A 23,983-nucleotide genomic window follows, 5' to 3' on the forward strand; every position below is an offset into this window, starting at 1 on the left:
GAGTTGTTTTTAAATCATCTTCATACTATCAATCAAAACTGGTTTCCCTTTATAAAAAAGAAAAGCCTTAAGGAAAGCATTATCAAATACATTTGGCACATGATATATTAAATCAGTTGGTTAGGGTTATAAAATTGTTATGAATATGTATTTTGTGTCAATCAAATAAAATTCACAAAACTCTGGTACTGCAAAGTTTGTTCCTTTCTGTCAGTAACATAAACTGACGTGTGATACAAGAAATAGATTGCTTTTCTTTTTATGGACAATTTTCTTGACTCTTGATTCTTTTTACTGTCATTGTGAAACTACTTCATCATTGTCTTAATTTCACTGTTTGCTTACCAAAATTATGCTCTCTCAAGCTTATTGAAGTTCAAAGTCAGTTCAAGTTTAGTTTTCTAATATGTGCCGGTTAATTAGTTCACTGTCGACAACAAGATAGATGTTCACTTCCAAATGCATGTCTGTATACCCCCGCCCCTGGCACCCCACTCACTCCCGAAAGTAATAGTGCAAGTGCTGAATTGTTTGCTGTTTTCAATTTTTATAGCTAACCTGGGCAGTCAAGTACAGGATAGACTAACACTGCCATTTTCCATGTATATTTTTATTAACAATTTAGAAATACCTATTATTTACTGCAATGAATGTAATATTAATTTTCTTACAGAAATATGATCTATATATTTGTAGGATAAGGGCCAATGTACCATAGTTGATAAATATTTCAAATTTGAAACAATCCTCAGAAAATGAGTTTAGTCTCACCTCCAGATGGAGGAAGCTTTTGGTAAGTCTGTTAGGGAGGTTATGCTATGGTATTAACCCCTCGCAAACACACACACACATTTCAGAGGCCTAGAGCAACAGGTCATTTCTTTCTCCCATCACATGCCAACTACAGCCCTGTTCCTCATCCTGCTTCATTTCAGGAGGAATAGTGTGAATAGATGATCTACTTAGGGCAACCATCCATCTGAGTTTGCCTAGGACTGAAGGCCTTCACTGGACACAGGAATTTTAGTGCTAAAAGAATCAAGTCCCAGGCAAACAGTTGAGTTCCTCACCCTAAATCCAGTCTCTCACAGAAAGTGAACCTATTTTATAAAAGGAGAGTCATATTTCTATTTCAAAGGTTGAAACTCATGAATGTTGACATCTTTCCTCAGACCACCACAGATTTTTTAACAAATATTTGTTACCCAATCCAAAAATTCAATGGGATGCAGCATTAAAAATAAGGGTTATTTTTAATGGCATTACTTCCAAGTATTAATTTGAGGAAATTAAAATTCAAATAGCTAAGTGAGAATTTCCATGTAAACTCTTTTTAGAACCCCTTGGGTCCAAATATAATTAATGAAGAAAAATTAACATAACCATGTCACCTGAGAGCACTGTGGAACTTTAGGTAACTTAATGACAGAGAGGACTGTTAATTCTACTGGAAATTCACTTCAGCATAAAAGAGAGACCACTTTAGAGTAACCAAATTCCACAAAGACACAGATCTGTTTGTAAAAATGATTCTGAATCAGTAAATTGTCTTTCTATTTAAGTTTATAGGAACTTCTTAAGAAAACAGCGTTTTAATAGGAAATGTTTATTGTGTTAGTCATCATATCCACATGAATTCAGAATGACTACTTTTCCTTCATTAGCAGCATTTACTAAATTTGTACTCAAAAAGGAAGAATTTGATTTATTTAAAACCATCTTCCTTGAATAAAGTAACACTATGCAAAGAAAACTTTATGAATTCATGACCAATTTAATAAATAATTTTCTATGAAAATATTAATTGTTAAACATGCTCTACCATATGACAATTATCCTTTAGGAATATTATCTGGAAATATGGTTTTCCCAATAAACTAGAATGAATCCACTAAAATGAAATTAATCAATAAGAAGACTGTGCTGTATTTTCATGGTCTCTCTTTTTCCTTGGCTGTGAGAAAGCTAAGAGCTGTTAAGAGATAGTTTCATTACTTGATCAAAAGCCTGACCTCTTCCATCTCACTATCTTGCTTTACTTATGTTCTGTTAACCTGTTTTAAAGGCTATATTGTACATCTATTTTCTTGTTGTTGTGTGTGTGTGGTTATCTGAATTCTCACATGAGCACACAAGTCGTGAATGAGAGGTCAAATTCAGAAACAGACCTGTGTCACCATACTTCCTAACCTCTACATGCGGTCTCATGAAATAAATTGCTCCCTTCACTCATATTGTTAAGTTAAATGGTAATTTATTGGTGTTGCCATAATTTATAAATGGTAACAATAGCACCAATTTCCCATCCCAAATAACCCCCTGTAAATCCAAACTTTATCTAAAGTTAGAATACCTTCACAGTGTCCTCATTCAGGATAGAAGAGTCTAGACTGAGTCTAATGATAAATTGTTCTGACTTCCCTTGAAAGCTGTCATGAGGGACTTTGATTTTTTTATTCAGAAAAAGCCAGAGCCCTAGTTTGTCTCCAAGTGTCATTCAAACTAGCAACATGAGCAGCATGGCACCACTCTGAGCAGGTATCCATGCTATTCCTGTCATTTTGCCTGGCATTCGTCATGATTTGTTGGTGCCTACTCCTTACAGGTCCACCTCTTCCAAAGTTGTGACAGAAGATGTGAAGTCTTCTTTCTAAATGGATTGCTCCTGAGTTTGCCGGACAAAATAAACGTGGTGCAGCTGCCTCTCATGTTCTCAATTTAAAACACAAGCACACACACACACACAAGTAAAACACAACCAAAAACCTAAGAAGTGGCTTAGTTTAAGCGAGGTTTTTTTGTTTTTTCTTTTGTTTTGTTTTAAGTGAAGAGATAACTCTACACGGTCTTCTCGATGCAAATAACATGCTGCTTTGCTAAGTTTATTTTGTACAGTTCTGCAGTCAAATTTATTGGGCTTTTGTATTTTTTATCATGATGAAGATCACAAATCCAGTAGGAGACAGTGCTCACTAATATTGAAGACTGATTATTGCCATTCATAGAGTTTAAAATTATGTGTCTTAGCATAAAAGTGATAGGTTAAAGCTTTTGGTGATCTCAAGATTTAGAAATTTATCATAGAATTGTATTCTCTTGGTACCCATTCAATATAGTCAGATGATGATTTTTCAGATTATTGCTAATCTTTAGTGTTGATTTCAGTTAGTTATTTGCTCATTTATAAATTAATGTAGAGATTTATACTTTAAGATTCATACTTTGTCTAGCCATTACGAAATTTTATTGCAAATCAAGGTAGAAGGTCATCATGACTTGAAAGAATTAGAACTAAGCTTCCTTAGTGTAGTAAATGTCAGATGTTAGTAATTCCTTGTGCCCCATGACTCAGCTGTGCGTTCCTCTGCCAAATTCAGGGGGAATTGCTCACTGGAAACTCAGAGAAGTAGACATGATTGTAGGGTATACTCTAAACAGAACTTATATCTGTCGTCTGTCTCCAGGGCTTAAATTTATCTTATTGGTCTATGCCATCTTAAGACCTCGGTGAAGTAGCATGCATTAAAATTTAATGATGGCTTGACTGTGACTTGAAATTGGTTAAATTTAATTAATTTCACTGTGACTATAAACCAGATATGAATTCTGTATTTGAAGATACCAGAGATTACCATAGGCAAATCACAAATATCACAAATTATATTAAAATATTTTCAAATGACAAATTTTAAAGAACCCAACAAATTTGAACAGTACCTTTGCATTTTCTGGTATTAATCCTATTGGGGCACGTGTATTTTAAATTTTATGTCTCTTAATTTATACCATAGTAATTTTTAATTTGTGAAAAAAAATATTATAGCTTAGAAAACAGAAGATAAGGGGCAGTTGTAGACTGAAGAGTCAGTCAAAGCCAAAAGAACATCACATAGGCATTTTGAACTTGACTACAGTGAAAGGTGGTAAAAAGAGAAGATAAAAGAATAGAAGGAATAAGCAAAGAGTGGTAATAAAGGTATGTCACATAAAGTTTACTTAGTAGTTTCAAAAACTAGCTGTGTATTTCATAAGCAAAAATATACATACTGAAACATATATCAGTAAGGTATTTATCACTTTTCAATACTCTCTTTTTATAGAATGCATGTAGTCCAGAGTGCATGGGAAATTCGTGTTGGTTTCTGAAGAATGTTTGCTTAAATCATCTGTACCCCTGCTACTGCAGAGCCGCCAGCCATGATATTTGCCCAGCTAAAGTTCCTCACTCTCAATTTAAATATGTGTGTCAATTGGGATTAACAGGTAAACCAGCTAATTTTTTTTAGTTTTCCTGAATCACTTCAAAATTTATTAGGTAAGTATCAATTTTCCAGTTACACGAAATATTTCGTATCTCAAAACACAAAATAAAGTAAAAATGAGTGTAATACCCTTTTTCTCTGATTTGTTCCTTTAACAGACATATGTTTAACACCTACTACACCCCAGGAATTCTGCTTGGTGTATAATATACATGTATGAATAAAACTACCACTATTTCCTACTCTCATAGATCTATTTCTGGAGGGGAGTTATTGGACAGATACTCACAATGATAGATACATAATTTTAAATTGAAATAAAATGCTCCTACAGAAAGTAGTGTCCTCCCATGAAAGCTTACAATCAAAGGATCTGTTTTAGAAAAAGAGAAAAGAAAATATGGGCCCTGGGAGAATAAATTGGGAGGTTAGATATGGTTTCTGTGATATAATGACCCTGAAGAGAGATACAGAGATGAGCCCACCTTAGAGAAGTTGGAGAAGAGAGCATTCTAGATTCAGGGAATTAAATTTTTAAAAGCACTGTGTTTCAAAGGGTACAAAGTTCCAGTTATTCAAGATAAATACGTTTTGGAAATCTTTCATACAACATAGGGCCTATGATTACCAATACTATATTGTATATTTAAAAATTTGCTGAGACGGTAGATCTGATGTTAAATGCTCTTACTGCAGAAGGAAAAAATAAAAACAAACAAAATAAACAAACCAAAAAAAGGAGGGAGTGGGAGGAAATTTTTGACAATGATGGATAAATTCATGACATTGATTGTGATTACAGTTTCAATGGTGTATACGGTCATGTGTTGCTTGATGACAGGGGCACATTCTGAGAAATTCGTCGGTAGGTGATTTCGTCATTGTGTGAACATCACAGAGTGTACTTACACAAACCCAGATGGTGTAGCCTACTACACACCTAGGCTATATGGTACTAATCTTATGGGACCACTGTCCTACGTGTGTTCCGACATTGACCACAATGTCATTATGATGCATATGATTGTACTGATCTACAACTTTGTGTATGTCAGTCCTACCCCTACAAAATGGGTTAAAAAAAACAAAAAACAAAAACACTAAGTTAGAAGAGATGAAATCTTTGAAGGCCTGCTGGAACTCTAAGAACAAGAGTATATATGAGATGTGGGGTGAGGGTAGTGCCAGAATTAAAAGGCTGGGTTAAATATTTAGCTTTTTATTCTAAAAGGAATAGGAAATCATTGTAGAGTCTGACACATTGAAAAAAAGATCAAGTGGAGAAATAGATTGGAGAGGGGAAGAAGGGTGGAGCATTGTAGTCATATCTCGAGGTGACGGAAGCTTAAAATAATTGGAAATTCTTGTTTGTGGATTGTATGCAGAGAGCAAGTGAGAGAAGTGTTGCGGGAAGCCTGATTTTCTGACTTTAACATTTCAAATAATTCCAACATATATTTTATCAAATACATTTTAATTGTTTTAAAAAAATAGCAGTTCCTATTTCAAAGTCCATTTTGATGAGGCTAATTTTCTGTTCTTTGATTACACTTTGAATACTATTTGACTCAGCTCATGCAAATTGATTCACATTCTTAAGACTGTATGGTACTTCAATTAATCATTTGAAAGAATGTTTTCTCCATCAGTGATATTTTGGCATTATAGTTTAGCAACAATCAGTAAATTAGTAGATTTGATATGTCTGTTCTCAACTAATGGCTTCTTTTATTCAACTGACAGCTGCTGCACTTATAAGACTACTATTACATTAAAACAGTGTTGAAGTAAACTAACAATTAGCCTTTTAAACAGGAGACATGATAATTTATTTTATCATGTTCATGAGATGGTATTCTGGAGAGTTAACAACCCCTAATGACAGAAATAGTTATCAGTTCATTAAGCAAATCACACTCAAGACCAAAAGTGGTAGAAGACAGCAATGACTTGTTGATTAAATGACATTAATGCTCAAAGGGACTTGGGAGACTGCGTTATGAGTACTTACTGTTTTACAAATGACACATCAAACAAAACAAACAAGCAGGAACAACTCAGGTTAGAGAAGTCCCCGAAAGTATCTGATCTCAGGACTTTTTAGGGATTGTGTTAGCTCAGTGGTTTTAAACCTTGGCCACAGATTATCACCTGAGGATCTTTTAAAACATACTGCTGCTAGGCTTCCACTGCAGAACAATCCAAGAGGAATTGTACTGAGGTGGACCCAGGTGATCTCTAAAGGTGTGCAGGTTGAGAAACATGACCTGCTGTTACCAGCCAAACCAGTTCATGGATTCCGGTGTCTGCATCATTTTTATACTTGATTTCCTTTTGTCTCAAAGTGGGAATAATGCATGTATACATTTACTTATTTTTAAACAATAAAATTCTTTGAGATCTAAAAATGGGTAAAGGGAACATATTCACAACAAAATACCAAATGTCTTTTTTAGGAAAAATAGAGAGAGTAATAGGAATTCAAATTGCTCATGGATAAATCATCTTTGAGCAAACATCGTTAATTTTATGAATGACAGTAGTGTAACAAATATATTTTCCTGGAGTTGGGGGTAATATGAAGTCAGAATTGCTCATGGATAAATCAGCTTTGAGCAATTACCATCAAAGGAATATAAGCGTATTTAGTCACTATGCCTTCATGAATCTATGGTCAGAACTTAATGAATATAGCTAATTATTACAAAAATAAGAATTATGTGACCTCCACATCTGAGAATCTAAATGACTTGGGCTGTCCAAGTGAAAGAAGTCAGTGTGATAAAGCTGAAGAGTCAATAAATATTTAAGTAGAGCCACCCAAATTCCTTTTTGATGTCAGTACAAAGATTGAACAAAGCAACTTCTCTCAGTAAAGATTTCAATACAAAACAGAATTTGGGATAAATGAACAAAGTATGTAACTAGAATTATACATCTTATGTAATTCTTATTTTTTCTGGTTGTTTCTGTTAAGATCTTATTTCCTTTTTTCCCTCATAAAATATAATTGAAGAGGAACATTAAAATCAAGCTGGTAAATTTGCATGGGGTGCATTAATTTTACCAGCAGTAAAATTATTTTAATTAAGAGATTTTGCTACCAACTAAATGAAGTGTCTTACACGCCCAATCAATTCTTGCCAATGTGATTGCTCTACAAAGAAGGGACGGTAATTAATTAGAAGAAGCCCCTTCAAGGACAATTGGTCTACAGCGCACAATTTACAAAAGAGCTGACATGCACTATTTCTTTTCAGCGTCATCATCTGTGTTCATTATATGTATTATTAGGTTTGAGAAAAGGAGATACTGACAGAGGATAATGAGTTGTGAAGTGAAATAAGATAATATGAATCATGCTTAAGAAAAGATGAAATCATACCAAAAAAGAGATCAGTTCTCTTTGAATACTTTTCTTTTTTGAAGCTTGTGATCATTACAGTTTAGTTAACTAAATTAAACCTATACATTTAAAACATTTACTATGTGCCAGTGAACTTTTTTTCTAAATGAATAATGATTACTGCGTTTGGAAATCGATATTGCATATCGACTTTTACTTTTAATTCTCTCTTTTTCCTTTATGAAGTGGTGGATGTTCTTTATGGTAGAAGATATTACAAGATATTAATTATAATCTATTCATTCTAAATTACTTTTGTAACTTTATAATGATTATTGTGAGAGTAGAAAATCCTGTATCTCTGAAGCAAGCCTTATCGAAAGTAAACTTTCAAGTCTTCTTTTGTTAAATGCCTGCTGTTATTCCAAAGCCATTTAGGATTTTAGGGTTTTACTTCAAGATTTAAAAAAAAATCTGTTTTAAAAGCCAAATGTGGTTTAGTGCTTTTCACTTATATTACATATAATAATGTTTTCAGAACATTTTTACAGTACCAGAATTCAGTTAAATAATTAATATCCTAAATAGAAATAAATGGCTTTCATACACAGATGAGAGCTAATTAAATGATATAATGGAAGGAAAGATTTCATGTAAACAGCAGTTAAAATATTAAAGTGCATAGGACTAAACGAAAATATGTAAGTTCTAAATTGAGAAAACTACATATCGCCACAGTGTGGTTACAAATACATAACATCTGGAAAGAAATTCTAAAGATATACAAAGCAGTTGGAGAGGCGACCTAAGGTATTAAACATTTCAAACCTCCAAATGATTTCATATATTTATTATGATTTCACTAAAATAACAACAGTGCTTTTGTGTTGTTGTTGTTGTTTTAATTTCTTAAAATCCACATGGAAAACTAAATAACTAAACAAAGCCAGGTGTGCTCTGAAAAAGTGCATTGTGTGGATAAGTGGGGTAGAGATTTAGCTCTGCCAGATATTAAAGCATATTGTACAGCTTCAGTATTGAAAAGCATGGTACTGTGCATTGATAGTCAGAAATATGTAAATACAAAGTCCAAAAATAAATCCAAGTCATGCAGAAAATTTAGAATATAATAGAATTGCCATCTCAATTGTTAGGATGAGGCAAAAATTTGAGAGCTTGACAGCTCCGTGATTTTATCCATTGCTGGGGAAATTTAAAATCAGCATAATATCGGAGCAGGACAATTTGACAATATCCACCAATATTATAAATAGATATATCGTTTGACCCAGCTTTCCCATCACACATGCTTCCCATCCAAGTGCTAGGTAATACATATGCAAGATTATCCATGCCGTCAATGGTTATTAGAACAAAGAAGCAGACACAGATTCAGAAATGATTGTGGCATATTCCCCGCACTGATGTGAAAAATCTATGATTTACGTGATAAAAGGAAAAGAAAGAAAGGCATGCAATAATGGAGAATCGTGTATATAATACCTTGTGAGTCTTTAGAGTCAACTTGTGATTATCTCTCTGGAAGCCTTTTTCTACATTCTCTGCCCCAGTGTTGTGAAATTTCACTATATTGGGACATTTGGGGATTATGTTCCTTTTTTTAAAATTAGGATATAATTGACATTTAACATTACATTAGTTTCAAGTGTACAACATAATGATTGTATATTTGTATATATTGTGAAATGATCACCAATGTAAGTCTAATTCAAATCCGTCACCACACACAGTTACAAATTTGTTTTCTTGTGATGAGAACTTTTAAGATTTACTCTTAGCAACTTTCAAATATACAATACAATGTTGTTAGCTGTAGTCACCATGCCATACATTACATGCTACACATACACAACTGATTTATAACTGGAAATTTGTACCTTTTGACCAGCATCACTCATTTCACGCATTCCCTACCTCCTACTCTGGCAACCACCAATCTGTTCTCTCTGAGTTCATTTTTTTTCTTTTAGATTCAACATATAAGTGATAGTATAGTGTTCTAGTCTTTCTCTATCTAACATTTTACTTAGGATAATGCCCTCGAGGTCCATCTGTGTTGTTGCAAATGGCAAGATTTCATTCTTTTTTATTGCTGAATAGCGTTCCAAAGTATATATATACCACATCTTCTTTATCCATTCCCATTGCTGGACACTCAGGTTGTTCCCATGTCTTGGATATTGTCAGTAATGCTGCAGTGAAAATGGGGTGCAGATATCTTTTCGAGTTAGTAGTTTTGTTTCCTTCAGATAACTATCTAGGAATAGAATTGCTGGATCATATGGTATTTCTATTTTAACTTTTTGAGAAACCTCCATACTCTTTTCACAGTGGCTGCATCAATTTACAATCCCATGATTGTATTCTTCTTCATATGTGGGTCACTTGATAAACCCTTTTATTTGGAAGCGTGTGTCTTTCAATTTCTAGGTAGTCTCTGTATTAGTTCACTAAAAATTCCTCCTTTCTGTTTTCTTTTTCTGTACCCCTAAGTCCAAAAATTTGATATTGCATCTCCTAAGTTGATCCTCTCATTTTATGATAATTTCTTATCTATTTTCCATTTCTTTTCATTTTGTTCTATTTTCTACTCTATTCCCCCAATTAAATATCTCAAAACTAGTGTTAATTGTTTTGTTTTATTATATTTTTAATTTTCTAGAACATTTTTCTATTGTCAAAATTATACATTTTCACGATATTCTGTTCTTTTAGATAGATAACTTTTCTTATAACTCTAATAGTAAAGTTTTGATTTGTTTTAATTTTCCTCTGTTCCATTTGGTATCTTGGTTTTCTGTAAATACTTTTAATGATGCTTGTTCTTTTTCATTTGGAATCTTTCTGCCAAATGTTGCATGATCACATCTAACGGTGAGGACCTAAGAAGACTTACTGGAAGCTTGCCATATGAAGATGGGCTTTGATGACTGGCAGCTCATTAGAGAGTTGCAAGTGGACAGCTGGCTGTTCACTGGGGGAACCCCAATGAGCTTGGTTTCCTTGAGGCAAGAGCCTCTAAGAATCTCGTTCTCCTCAGAATAAACCTCGAAAGCTATTTGTGGGCCTGGAGGGGGTGAGCAAGGGTTCAGAATAATTATCTGAGTTTGTGATTTGAGGGAGAAGCTATATCAACTAATCTCCTGTTTGCAGAATCTGCCTTAGTGTCACATTTTCAGGTACCTTTAAGTCCTGAGCATCTTAAGATTTCTGCTAGGTGGATGAGTTTGTTTTTCATAAATATGTCCTCTAATTAGACTTTTCTGTTTTGACTATTGCCATTCTGCTAATTTAGTCACTCTGCCTCCATCATCTTTTCAACTTCTCAAAATTTATTGAAAATATTTCCTCATGTATCTCCCCTCCTGTTCGCTTCGTGGGTTTAGGCTTTTGTTTTACTTTTTTTTATTACCTCCTTTTTGAAGCTTTTGGTGGAAGAGGCAATAATATCTCAGCTAAACCCAAACGTTTAATCAGATACGTCGTTAGGAAACATCTGTGCTTGTAATTTGGACCACTTTGATGAAATAAATCCCTAGAAAAATACTAGTTGGCAAACTGATTCAGTAATAAATATAAAATCTGAATAATCCCACAAGTTCTAAAGTAATTGAATAAAATAGTTTTTAAAAATTTTTCCGCAAAGAAAAACATATAGTCTTCTATCCAAATTCCCCCAAATATTCAATAAAAGTTAAATCTAATACTAAATAAACTCCTCTAGAAAATAGAAACGAACACTTATCAATTGATCGTGAGGCTGGCATGACCATATTTGAGTTATTTTCTCTTGGTACATTGAAGATATGATTTTTATTGACATCGTTAAATTTACTCATCTTCTTTTCTATTGTGTCTGATCTGCTGATAATCCCGTTCATTGATTATTTTATTACTAGTGTAGGAATAATTTTTTATCATCTTAAGATTCTAAGCAGTCAAGCTAGACTGGTAAGGTTGAAAAGGTTCAGGACATTCTGCCTGGCTTCCTAGCTTCTTCCTTCTTCCAGAGTGATATGTGAGATTTCTAAATGAGGTCTGCACACAGCAGGGAGATTTCGGCTTGTGAATCATCTCTACTTTACAATTCAGTTGCAAGTTGCACAGCTAACATGATAGTTTTCAGGAAGTCGTGTCTCACAAGCCATGGATTTTAGGTTTGTTAACCATAAGCAATCCTAAAATAGGGGTATTAGCTAGATGATTCTGTGAATACGTACCCTCACCCTAACAAATAGTATTGGTCTCTTACTAGAAGGTTTAGTTATGTTCACAAGGAGATTGCATCAGATATCCCAAATTCTTTCATTATCTGGGAATATTACATCTATTAATGAAAGATAATGTTACCTAACCTGAAGTGAGTTCGCTCACCCGTTGCGCAGGAAACCAATCTCTGACACAGGGTGTGGTGGAAGAAAGGAATTTTATTTTTGCACAGCTCTGAGCAAGGAGAGAGGGCAGCTAATGCTGAAATCCCAAACTCCCTGAAAAGCTAAAAGAAAGGGTTTTTATTTGGGGTTTTAGGTAGGGGAGGAGGAGCCTATGTGGCCTTACTGGTCGGAGCTTTCCCACCAGCCTGTCTTTGGCCTTGAGACTACTTGCAGAAAGGAGAAGTCTGTGACCTTGCTGGTCAGCAGCTTTCCCACCAGCCTGTATCTCTTTGCGGGGAGGAAATAATCCAGGTGCTTGTCCTTGACGGTGTCTGTCTCCATGGAGGATAGTAGATTCTGGAGCCAGGAAGCCAGAGAGTAAGCAGGGAATGAGTGTTTTGATTTTATCCCATATATGCTGGGTTTAATGTGGGGAAACTGATATCAGGGTCAATATCAATAACAGGTTCTCAACTCAGCTTAATTAGCTCATTTGTCCCCACAATTTTGGGGTTTCCATTTCTAAAATTTTTTTCACAGTTTCCAAATCTCTCATTCCCTAATTCCCTGTTTACCAGTTATATTCATCTTTTCTTCTACATACTTCAACACATTTCTCATAGATCTTTTACAATCTTTGTATGGTAATTTTAAGTCTGGGACATCTGTGTGTCTATTTTTACTAAGAAGTTTCCTCTTGAATATGGATCACATTCTTGTGCTTTTTTGCAATCTCATTTTTTTATTGTATCACAGATATTATATCTAGCATTAGAGTGTGCAGGAGCTGAATTATTTATATTTATGTATACATGTGTATATATCTATACCTACATACACACACACGTTCCCTTCCTTCCTTATTGTCAGGAGACTGGGATCATTTTTTATTATAAATATTTTAAGGACTTTTTCCCAAATTTCTTTTGAAATAATTTCCTATGCAGCTACAATATAAAAACAATAAGAGTGCTTTTTGTATAAAATTTATTATGCTTATGGTTATTACATCATTTTTACAGTCATTAATTGGAAATTTATTTCATATTTGATCATTTTACAATAATACATTGGCCTGGGATCCATGTCTTGCTCTGTTGCTCTATTTCTCAGTCTGTTAGTAAAATAAGTGGTTTGGGTCTTATTCTTTTTTAAGTCTCTTTCAAATTTAATAATCTATACATATAGAATATTAGACTATAGATACAGAGTGTTCTATAAATATAGAATATATAGAAGCTTATCTTGTGGTGAGTGTTGTCAAATTGATATTATCAGATAATTTGACAACTGTCTTTAACATTCAGTGTGAATTGAAGTGTGTGAAAGGTTATTTAATTTTTCATCTCTTGGTTTGAAAGGTTCTGAATGCGAAAAATGTGAAGTGGCTGTTGATCCCTGTGTCTTTCTCGCTGCAAACTGCACTGAAGATGCAGTCTATAGGAACAAATCTGAAGACGTTGACTATGAACAATGGTTCCTATGTGAAGGAACAATGGAGGTAAGGTAAATTTATGGAGCAGTTTTTCATTTTTCTCTTTAACTCATAATCATCTGTTTAGAAAAAAGCTAGAAATGTTAAGGTTGCAAATTCAGTGTTCAGGATGTGCATAGCTTAAATATAACTTCATAAACAAATGTTCAACAATTGATTTGGAAATCTTTTTGCTTCTTATGTTTATAATATAGAGAGGTAATGAAGAGTTTTAACTATCATTTTATCACTGGTCTTTCTGTGTTCTATTCATGTTATAATTTGCTGACTGGTTCAAGCCTCTTGAACATAGCTGTGATTGTGCCATCTTTTTGTTTATAGATCAAAAAGATCATTGTCTTTTGGGATCTCATTAAATCTCTGGGAGATTTCTAATCTCTGAGCAGCCTCACCACTAACAGTTCTGGAGCCTAAAGCAAGAATACAAACAGCAACACTCTTTTTCCCATCTCACCTCCATCTTGTACAAATTAGGTAATATTTTCAAACAAATACCAATGACAAACAAAAATTTTAGGGTCTTAATTTTAAAAAGTAAGGAACTTTTTCTCAAAGTGATTCAGGGGTTTTTCAAAAAGTTTAGACAGTTAGCAGAATATATGTAATTTATATTGTCTGGACACAACCTAATTAGGTCATTTTATAGAAACAAAAACCATATTCTAATTTTATGTTTGTTATATCATTCATATAAAATTTTCAATAAAGATTTGTAAGCTCTTTTCATTATGAATAAATCCAATAACCTTGACCTAACTTTATAAAAAATAATAAAAGATCACTGTTTACTTCAAACTCAACCATCTAGAGAGGATTTGCAAATACAGGCAAACAGACTTCAAATGCCATACACTTTTTAATTTCAAGTATGACCTCAAATATATCTTTTATTGTGTTTTTAAAATTCATAAACATATATACTAAGCTTAATATACTTTTACATGTATGTTTTTAGTCAATCACAGATATGTGATTACACATAGATGGTGAAATTAAAGTTTTTAACTTTATTATCACATTAGAGAACATTATATATTTACTAAATAAGTAACTGTATACCTTCTCTTAGGAAATAAACAAATAATATTTATCTCGTAAATATTTCTATTTCTCTGTATTTTAAAATAATTACCAATTTTAAAGGAACACTTTTCTTTAGACGCAAGAGAAAACACAAAGATAGCAATCCAATAACTTTTCAGCTGTTTATTTTTTCATGATCACACATTTTATAGCAATTTGGCAACTTTTATGTTAGGCAAAATAAACATAAATGTACAGCAGTTGACATTTGCACATCATAATTTCCATTCTGTAAGGAACGGGGTAATTTGAAACTATATTTAGAGACTGATATTTATATATTGTTCTTATTTAAAATTTGTTCAGATCCAAAGATGATTTATTAATTCAATTGAATATCAGTGTAAGATCTTAATGTCGACCAAAGATTTGGACATTGCAATTTACTCTATCATGTTAAGTCCTTATGATTTGTAGTATCATCAGTAACACATTCCAGTACATCAATGTAGTAGAATCAATAAGTATTCACAAGATTAAACCGTTTTTAATTATATCCATTATTAAAATTTCGATTATTTCAACTTCATATTTTTATAATCTTAAACAATCCGGGGAAATGATAGAATAGTTCTTTAAAAGTCAAATTAAATCATTCTAATTTGCCTGAGGAGTCATTTACTTATTGGGAAATCACATAAACTGCCTTTAATATAAACAAAGCTCTGTGTTTATATATTATAAAAAATCAAGACTTTCAAGTTTACGCCAAAACTCTAATTTTATTTTCATCTAAAAGATTAATTATGTTACCCACAAACACAGGTATACATTTTCTGCTCTGTTAATTTTTGAGCAAAGGGAAAACATAAATAAAGCACAGTTAACCATTTTCCTTTTGCTTATATTTTTAACTATTTATCTGAACAATAGTCCTACAATGTCCATATATTGATAGAGAAATTTTTTATGATCAATTAATTTGAAAAATTTTCCAAGCAGAAGAGAAAGGAAAAAATAGCAAAAATGAAGAAGTGAAAGGGAGCTAGCTTCAGGCAGATATGAACTCACGATTGTCAAAGGTCAATTATCTCCTCTCAGCAAAGTGTAGTAGAGTCTTAAATGCAGAAAACCCTTTCACACACACACACGCACATACCCACACACATAAACACACACACACACACACGAAAACAAGTTATTATGGAAAATTTAAAGAATAACTCATATCGTTGACAATTCCATGGAGCCGTATAATTAAAAATATAGTGCTTATTAATCCCATAAGTATATTAATGAAAGATGGATTCTTGTGCATTAAACAGAGTAATCTCTCTAGTAGACACACAGCGCAGAGACTCTCCTCAGGAGAGATTCTATCTTTTTGTTCTAATGCATTTGTCAAATGAACAATCTTGTTCGTGTCAAAATTTCCCCAGAGTGGCCACTACAATTTCAGATTGTCCTTTGAGAAATTCCGACAATTAGAGATATGTACATGACTCACAACATGAAGGCAGGAATGTGTCGTGTCAAAGCCTGTGACACTTGGAAGGCACTTGGGCAATGTCATGTCTCCAGAACCTGCCAAGTCAGTCAATCCCAACTGAGGGCCTAACAGAAGTGTTTGCAAGACTTTGCAATGGTGACCCAGGGAAAATTCTGTCTACAGAATGCAGACTGATGCTGCCATCTGAACTCATTGTTCATTCAGGTCATCTGGATGATGATGCAATGGGACCTATGCTTGTCATCTCCCAGGAAACCTCTGCTTAGAGACTCATCAGAGGAACGATGTTGACAGAGAGAGTAAAAGAGAGAGATTTACTCTCTCTCTGTATTAAATTGAATCACATAATCAAAGGATCCCTAAAATGTTTTCTTATCCTGAAGAGAGAAAATAAATTTAGCATTTGGGAATTTGATGAAATTTGGGTATTTGTCTCAGTCCATTATGCGTAATGGCCTGTTTGCAGTCTAGGATCCTGAGCCTTGGTAGTTAGGGCATTTTAATTGGATCTTTGCAGAATTTTGTGTTTCTTCACTGCTGACCTTCCAAAAGACGGCCAAACAATTCTGTTGATGAAGAAAAACCTAATTCTTTTAGATTTCCTGGGATAAGGGAAAACAACAGCTTAATAGAATTTTGCTAGTGTCTCAGAAGGGAGAAGTTATGGGAAAATGTTGATATGCTTTACAGCCAGCATCACAACAACACAGCCACCACAGTATGACAACAGACAGACCGGTGGTGTGGTTTCCTGACTGGGAAACTAGCTGGGCCATGGTGGTGACAGTGCTGAATCTTAACCACTAGACCACCAGGGCTGGCCAACTGGTATTTATATTTATATATACATACACGTATATATGGAGAGAGAGAATAATAAAAGTGTCATGATTGCTAATATTTGTAGCCTAAGTGTTATTTAACTTTGTAAGCCTATTATGACAGTGCTTCTTTAATTTAAGAAACTATACAATGAATACCCTCTCAATGAAGGAAATGATTATATGCTCAAATGGTAAGGGACAAAGATTTTTCTGAAGGACAAACACATAGACGTACAGACACAGAGAACTTATAGATTCGATTATAATATTTTAATATTTTATTTTTATAATTTTAAAAATTTTATTTATTTTTAACATTATTTTATATTTATAATATTTTAGTCATGGGTTAAGAGTTAACAGCGTTTGAAAAAAACTCATCTATCCGTGTCAAAAAGCTGTTCTCCTTCCTAGTGGACTTGAAATTCTTAATTGACTTGAGCTCCAAATGGAAAAATGGGAAAACAGATTTCAGTGGACTCTTACTCAACAGAAATTAGATCTCTATAAATCATTAATCTGTCACCAAAAGATCAGAGCATGAAACCAAATCCCTAATCATTGTTTCCAGTGATGGGGAAAAACTTATTGGCTATAAACAAACCAAAACCAAAAAGAAACATGAAAGTATTGAGAGGAAAATGAAAACAAAGACGAGTTATCAAAGTTCTATTGCTATTTTGAATTCACTTCTGAGAGTTAGGAAAAGATATGCCTCAATTTAAGCTTTCCATAAGAGGTGCATTTCTCTGGTGACAAAGTTTACCTAATTCTTTCAGGTAACTTCATTGGACATATCTGTGGAAGACATCCAAAATGGCTTAAGTGATATTTTTTTTTAAAAAGATAAAATTTTGACTTCCATGCAAATATAAAATACATATGTTAAAGATTTTATTTAACTCATTTTTTATAAGGGATGCAGTAAAATATTACAATCAATTCAAAGTGAATCCAAGTAAGTCACTCAAGAAGCAAAAGCGATTTATGATTCAGGAAACAGGTTTTCCACGGATCTGGTTTTCAATACAATGCTATTTCCATCATATCAGTTAAGATGTAAGCAATATCTATGAAGATATGATTAAAATAAAATTAAATAAAAATTTTAAACACTTCTTTAATGGATGCTGATCTCTTCAGCTTTTTACAATTTATATATTCTTGTCATAATTTGAGTATGAACTGAATATGACTGTTGAAAATGATTTTGATATAAATCAAAACTGATTTATTTTACCCTTGCTAAAGGAACACATGAATTCAATACCTAAGATAAACCATGAAATTCAAACTTTGAAATGATTCTAATATGTAGTGTATGATGGACACTTACAAAATTCTTATTTCTTATTTTTAATAGATTTGTGTAAATGGCAGTTTGACTGAAGAAGACAATAAGACATATTGGTGTCTATGTATGCCCAGATGGCCTGGCAAAATGTTTATGGAAAATACAACTGATTATGAAGAAAGTGGATGTCAACATGAAACTACGCATAAAGATGAAATTAACAGATCCAGGTATGTATGCATCATTTAAGCAAAGAATATCACCTATTTATTAAAAAGTTATAATTGTACTGATAAGCCATAGTTGAACTATTTAGTATTATTTAATAATATCATTTTTTGTTTAAAATGACTAGGATTTATATATCAAAGACATACATATCTTTATAATTATATAATACATATTAAATTATATATAACAATATTAGCACAAAAAACAGCAAAAGAGAGTGTAGACTTACATAGGAACAATTTTTGTATATCACACTAGAATTAACTGAGTATCTGTGGTAGTTTAAATCTGTGGTAGATTCTGGTATGTTAAGATGTATATGGTAAGCTTCAGAGAAATTAATAAAAAAATAATTCAAATAACATAGTAAAAATAGCATTACAGATATTAAAAACTTTCCCTAGAAAATATTTACTTAATACAGAAGGAAGGAGTATCAGAAGAATAGAGATATAAAGAAGACAGGAGACATATAGAAAACAAAAAAGAAAATGGCAGATATAAATCCAACTATATCAATAATAAATTAAAATCAAGTAAATTAAAAATCCAATCAAAAGGCAGAGATTTTCAGGCTAGCTAATTTCTAGATATAGACAAGTATATACCATGTACAGGAGACATAGTCTACATTTAAATGCACAAATAGGTTGAAAGTAAAAGTTTGGGAAAAGACAAATCATTCAAACAGCAACCATAGAAAGCTGGAGTGTCTATATTAATATCAGACAAAATAGACTTTAAAAGAAAAGATGGGTACTAAAGAAAACAAATGACATTTTATAATGATAAAAGAATCATCCATCAGAACATGTAACAATTATAAACATATATGCACCTCACCACAGAGACCCAAAATACATAAAACAAAAGCTAACAGAACTGAAGGGAGAAATAGTCAATTTAACAATAATAGTTGAAGATTCTAATACTCCACTTTCAATAGTGCATATAACACTTGGCAGAAGATCTACAAATATATTGAAGATTTAAGCAACACTATAAATCAACTAGAATTAGCAGATATCTATAGACCACTCCGCTCAGCAAGAGCAGAATAATATTCTTCTCAAATGCATGTAGAACATTTTCCAACATGAGCCATATGATAATACAACCTGCAGTACATTTAAAAAGACTGAAATAATAAAAAGTATGTTTTCTCACCATGATAGAATGAGATTAGGAATCAAAAGTAATAAGCAATTTGGTAAACTGACAAATATGTGGAAATTAGATAACACAATTCACATAAACGAATGAACTAAAATCACAGAGAAATTAAAAAATCATTTTCTAACTTAACTCAATCAAGTTAATTAAATGAGGTTAACTAAAATGAAGATACAACATGCCTAAACTCATGAGATGTAGGTGATGTGGATCTTAGAATAAAAATTATAGCTGTAAATGTCTATGTTAAAAAACAAGGAAGATCCCAATCAATATCCTAAACTTCCACCTTAATACAATGGAAAGGGAGAAAATTAAACTTAAAGCAAAAGGAAGGAAATCATAAACTGTATAGTGAAATTAATAGAGTAGAGATAACAATAGAGAATTTCAACAAAACCAAAAGTCTGTCCTTTGCAAGGATTAACAAATGAATAAACCTTACCTATGATAACTAAGAAAAAGAAAGAAGAATCAAATTATTAAAATCAGAAATGAGGGAGGGGACATTATTACTGAAATTACAGAAAGAAAAAGGAGTATAAGGAAATACTATGTACACATGTATATCCAAGAATCTCGGAAATTGTGATTAAATGGGGATATTCCTAGAAAAATACAAACTACTAAAACTGACTCAAGAAGAAATAGAAATATGGATACATTTTATTACAAGTAAAAAGACTGAATTAGTAACATAACAAATCGATAAACATTTAAACTAAGACATGTCCAGGCCTAAATGGCTTCACTGGGGAATGCTAGCAAGTATGTAAAGCAGAATTAATAGAAATTATTCACAAACTCTTCCAAAAATAGATAAGGAGGGAAGATTTCTCAACTTATTCCGTAAGGCCAGTATCACAATGATAACAAAATCAAAGACATCACAAGAAAAGAAAACTGCAAACCAATATGTATTATTAATCTGAACATAAATCTCTCAACACAATTACAGCTCAACAAACCCAGCAACATATGAAAAGCATAATACACCATGACCAAGTGGGATTTATCACAGGAATGTAAGGTTGGTTAGCATCCTAAAGTCAATTAATGTAAATACAATATCAATAGAATAATGGAAAGAAAGAAAACAGATGATAATTTCAATAGATGTGGGATAAAAAGTGTTTGACAGAATCAAACACCCTTTTGCAACAAAAATGATCAACAAATGAAGAGTACAGTAGAACTTCCTCAACCTGACAAAGAATATTTAAGAAATACAGAAGAGAAAAAAATTATATTTAAGCATGAAAGAATGGAAATGCAAATGAAAACGAGATAACACTTTACATCCACTAGTATCAGTAATATGATCAAAAAGAAAGATTAATACAAAATATTGGCATTGGTGAGGATTTAGAGAAATTGGAAACCTCATACACTACTGGTGAAATGGAAAATGATGCCTGTAGGTGCTTTGAAAAAGAATCTGTCGGTTCCTGAAAAGGTTAATTATATACTTTCCATATGATCCCACCAATTCCATTTCTAATATATACTCAAGAAAAATGAAAATATATGTCTACACAAAAACTTCTACACTAATGTTTGTAAAGTTTTAGTCATAATAGTCAAAATTATGAAATAACCCAAATACTCATGAACTGGTGAAGAATGTATAAATAAAATGCATTATCTTCATGCTATGGAATATCCAACAATAAAAAGAAATGAATTACTAATGCATACCACAACATGGATGAGCCTTGAAAACATGTTGTGGGAAAGAAGTCAGTCACAAATGATACATGTAGTAGACCTCAATAAATATTTCTTCAACAATTATTTTCATGACTTTTTATTAAGAAAATTATCTTTTGTTCTTTCTGTGTTATAACTTCATTTTTTTTCTGACTTTGTGTTTCTCTCTTTGTTTATGGCAATAGTTTTGATATCCAGAAAATTTTGGAATTTTTACAGTTAAAATTATCAATATTTTTATGATTTCATGACATTGTCTCATAATTAATACTAAATAGAGCCTAGCAAAGTTTGTAAATACAAGTACTTCATATAAAATTAACAATACTTCTCTATATCAGTCACAATGTCTAGAAATTGTTATATATCGCCTACAATAGCAAAATATATGCAAAATCTTCGAATTATCTTGCAAACCATGCTCAAGTTCTCTATTTAAAAACTCTACTACACTGTTAACTTCAATGAAAGAGAAAATAATAGATGTTCTGAAAGCATGGGAATATATAATCCATAGGTTTAGCTATTATGCCTTAATCCGGCCAATGTACAAATACTTCCCAAGTTAATTCACACATTCAATGCTATACTAAACATCATGCATGTTATTTAAAAAATTCATCAACATGTTCTAGAAGCTATATAAAAGAATATTTTGTAGATAGCTAAGTCATCTTTGAAAAGGAAGAATATGGTGTGGGACTTCATGTGCCGTCTGGCATGATGGACTACAAAACCCATATGGTGCCACTGTAAAAACAAAGAGCAGGCCAGCAGAGAGCTCTGAGCACAACTCATGGACATTTGGGATCTTGATGTATGAGAAATTTGGCCACGATTGATGGAAAGACACAGGGCTGTTTAGTAGATGGTATGGGGGAAATGGCTCACTATGAGACCATAGATGAAACTGGATTGCAACCCTACACTTTACATAGAGGCAGACTGAATGTGTTCAGAGACATAAAATTAAGGCAAAATTATGATATAGCTGAAAGAAATGCAGAAAAATATCTTTGCAATTTTGGGATGGAGAACTTTTAAAACCAAACTCACAAGGTACAACTTATAAAGAAAACAGTCCTATCACTGTAATAATATAAAATGTAAGGATTTCTTTAGAATGAAAGACACTAACAATAACAATACTAAGAATCTTAACAGATAATTGATAATTAATGTATAAACATTTTTCTATTGAAATATACTTTTTATCAGTGCAGCTTAAAGTGCCTAATGTAAGTGAAGTATTTTACACAGGTTTGATTATTACCAGATTTTTACCCTAAAATATTCAAAAATATTTTATGAGAATTTGGAAAACCTTAGTGGGGGAAAAAGCCCTACCAGGCATAATGTCACTCAAGACTTCAGGACAGTTTTGGGTACGTATGGGATCATAATTTCACAGCACCAGGCCCAGACTGTGAAGTGTTCATGGCTCCAGTCCATTCACGTAGCTTCAAACTTATGCTCAAATCACCAGTCACTACTTGTGGCCCGAATGATCATAACCAAATAAAATCTATCCATTCACACATTTATCAAACATTTATTGAGTACTCCCTAATTGGAAAACATCGTGCAAAATGTTGAGGAAATGAGACCTGAAAACTGTCCCTAGGTAATGCACCATCCATAGGTAAATTAATATTCTCAGAACACATCTCATGGTTATTCCATTTCATTTAGAAAGAAAATTACCTTTTTAAATTACTAAAACAACTATTATTTTCACTGTCTAAACATACAAGTAGTTTGTGTTATAGCAATGAATTTTTTGTCTTTCTTTCTGGAAGCTCAAATGAAATCTGTTTCCTTTACAGGCTATTTTAGGAGTTTCACATTTTCCATGTAATGCTAAATATAACCAAAACATTATTTTTCAGTTATAAGCAAGAGTTCTATTTCAAAGAATAAAATATAAAAGTCCGTGATAAAATCAAGCATAGTTTCAAAACCTATTTCTATGGAGTCAAGAGGCTTGTATAAATATAGTTGTGTGTGAATTTGCCACAAAAATCTAATATATTTTGATCAGGATTTTCTTAAATTATTTCTGAACCAGGAAGTCTAATGGTTATTAATTTCTAAGACTATTGCCATTTCTGCCATGATATAAATGACTTTATTTTTATTCAGAAGTTGAATTTCTTGTTTTGTGTCTAATTTTAAATTTTGGATGTACCATACAAACTTTTCTGCCTCCTGGGCAAAAGTTTTTGTGTTACATTTTATTTTCAGATAAAAAAAACAAAAAAGAAACTGGACTGCGTATAAAAGTGGCTTATTGTGTGTGTGTGTATGTATGCATGTGTTTTGTTTTTGGTTAGTCTTGATACCACTAAATCACATTTGTTTGTAGCGGCTGCATCTTTTTGTCTATTGAATTTTCATGCTCTGATAATCTTTTGTCGTCGTCATTGTGCCTTGGAAAATGAGATAACCTTGCTTCTTTAAGCTTTATAGTAAAACAATATAGAGGTCATTACTTAACTTGTTTAAGCAATTCTAAAGTAGATGCCATTGTAAATTCCATATGCATGTCAAAAATTAATTATAATAAACCTCATTAAAGGAAGCACTTTTGTATAATTAGTTTTCAGCTGTAGTATAAGGTGAAACTTAGCTGCTGTGTACACAATTCTCTCGTGTACACTTTTTTTCCTTTGAGTGCAAACCAATACATGTGTTATGCATATAAAGTCAAAGTTTGACTAT

The 23,983-nt window shown here is 32.5% G+C and overlaps 1 protein-coding gene across 1 annotated transcript in view; it reads left to right on the plus strand.

Annotated features, from left to right (window-relative positions):
* Window positions 1-18,397, plus strand: part of LOC106833131 (protein eyes shut homolog) — a 319,291-nt gene extending 300,894 nt beyond the window's left edge. The window contains exons 8-10 of the mRNA XM_070514628.1: window positions 4,101-4,263; window positions 13,364-13,503; window positions 18,218-18,397. Coding sequence (XP_070370729.1) covers window positions 4,101-4,263; window positions 13,364-13,503; window positions 18,218-18,397 — 483 coding nt within the window. The remainder of the gene's footprint in view (window positions 1-4,100; window positions 4,264-13,363; window positions 13,504-18,217) is intronic.
* The last annotated feature ends 5,586 nt before the right edge of the window (window positions 18,398-23,983 follow it).

This window comes from Equus asinus, chromosome 8 (assembly GCF_041296235.1).
Source record: "Equus asinus isolate D_3611 breed Donkey chromosome 8, EquAss-T2T_v2, whole genome shotgun sequence".
In the NCBI taxonomy this organism is placed as follows: domain Eukaryota; kingdom Metazoa; phylum Chordata; class Mammalia; order Perissodactyla; family Equidae; genus Equus; species Equus asinus.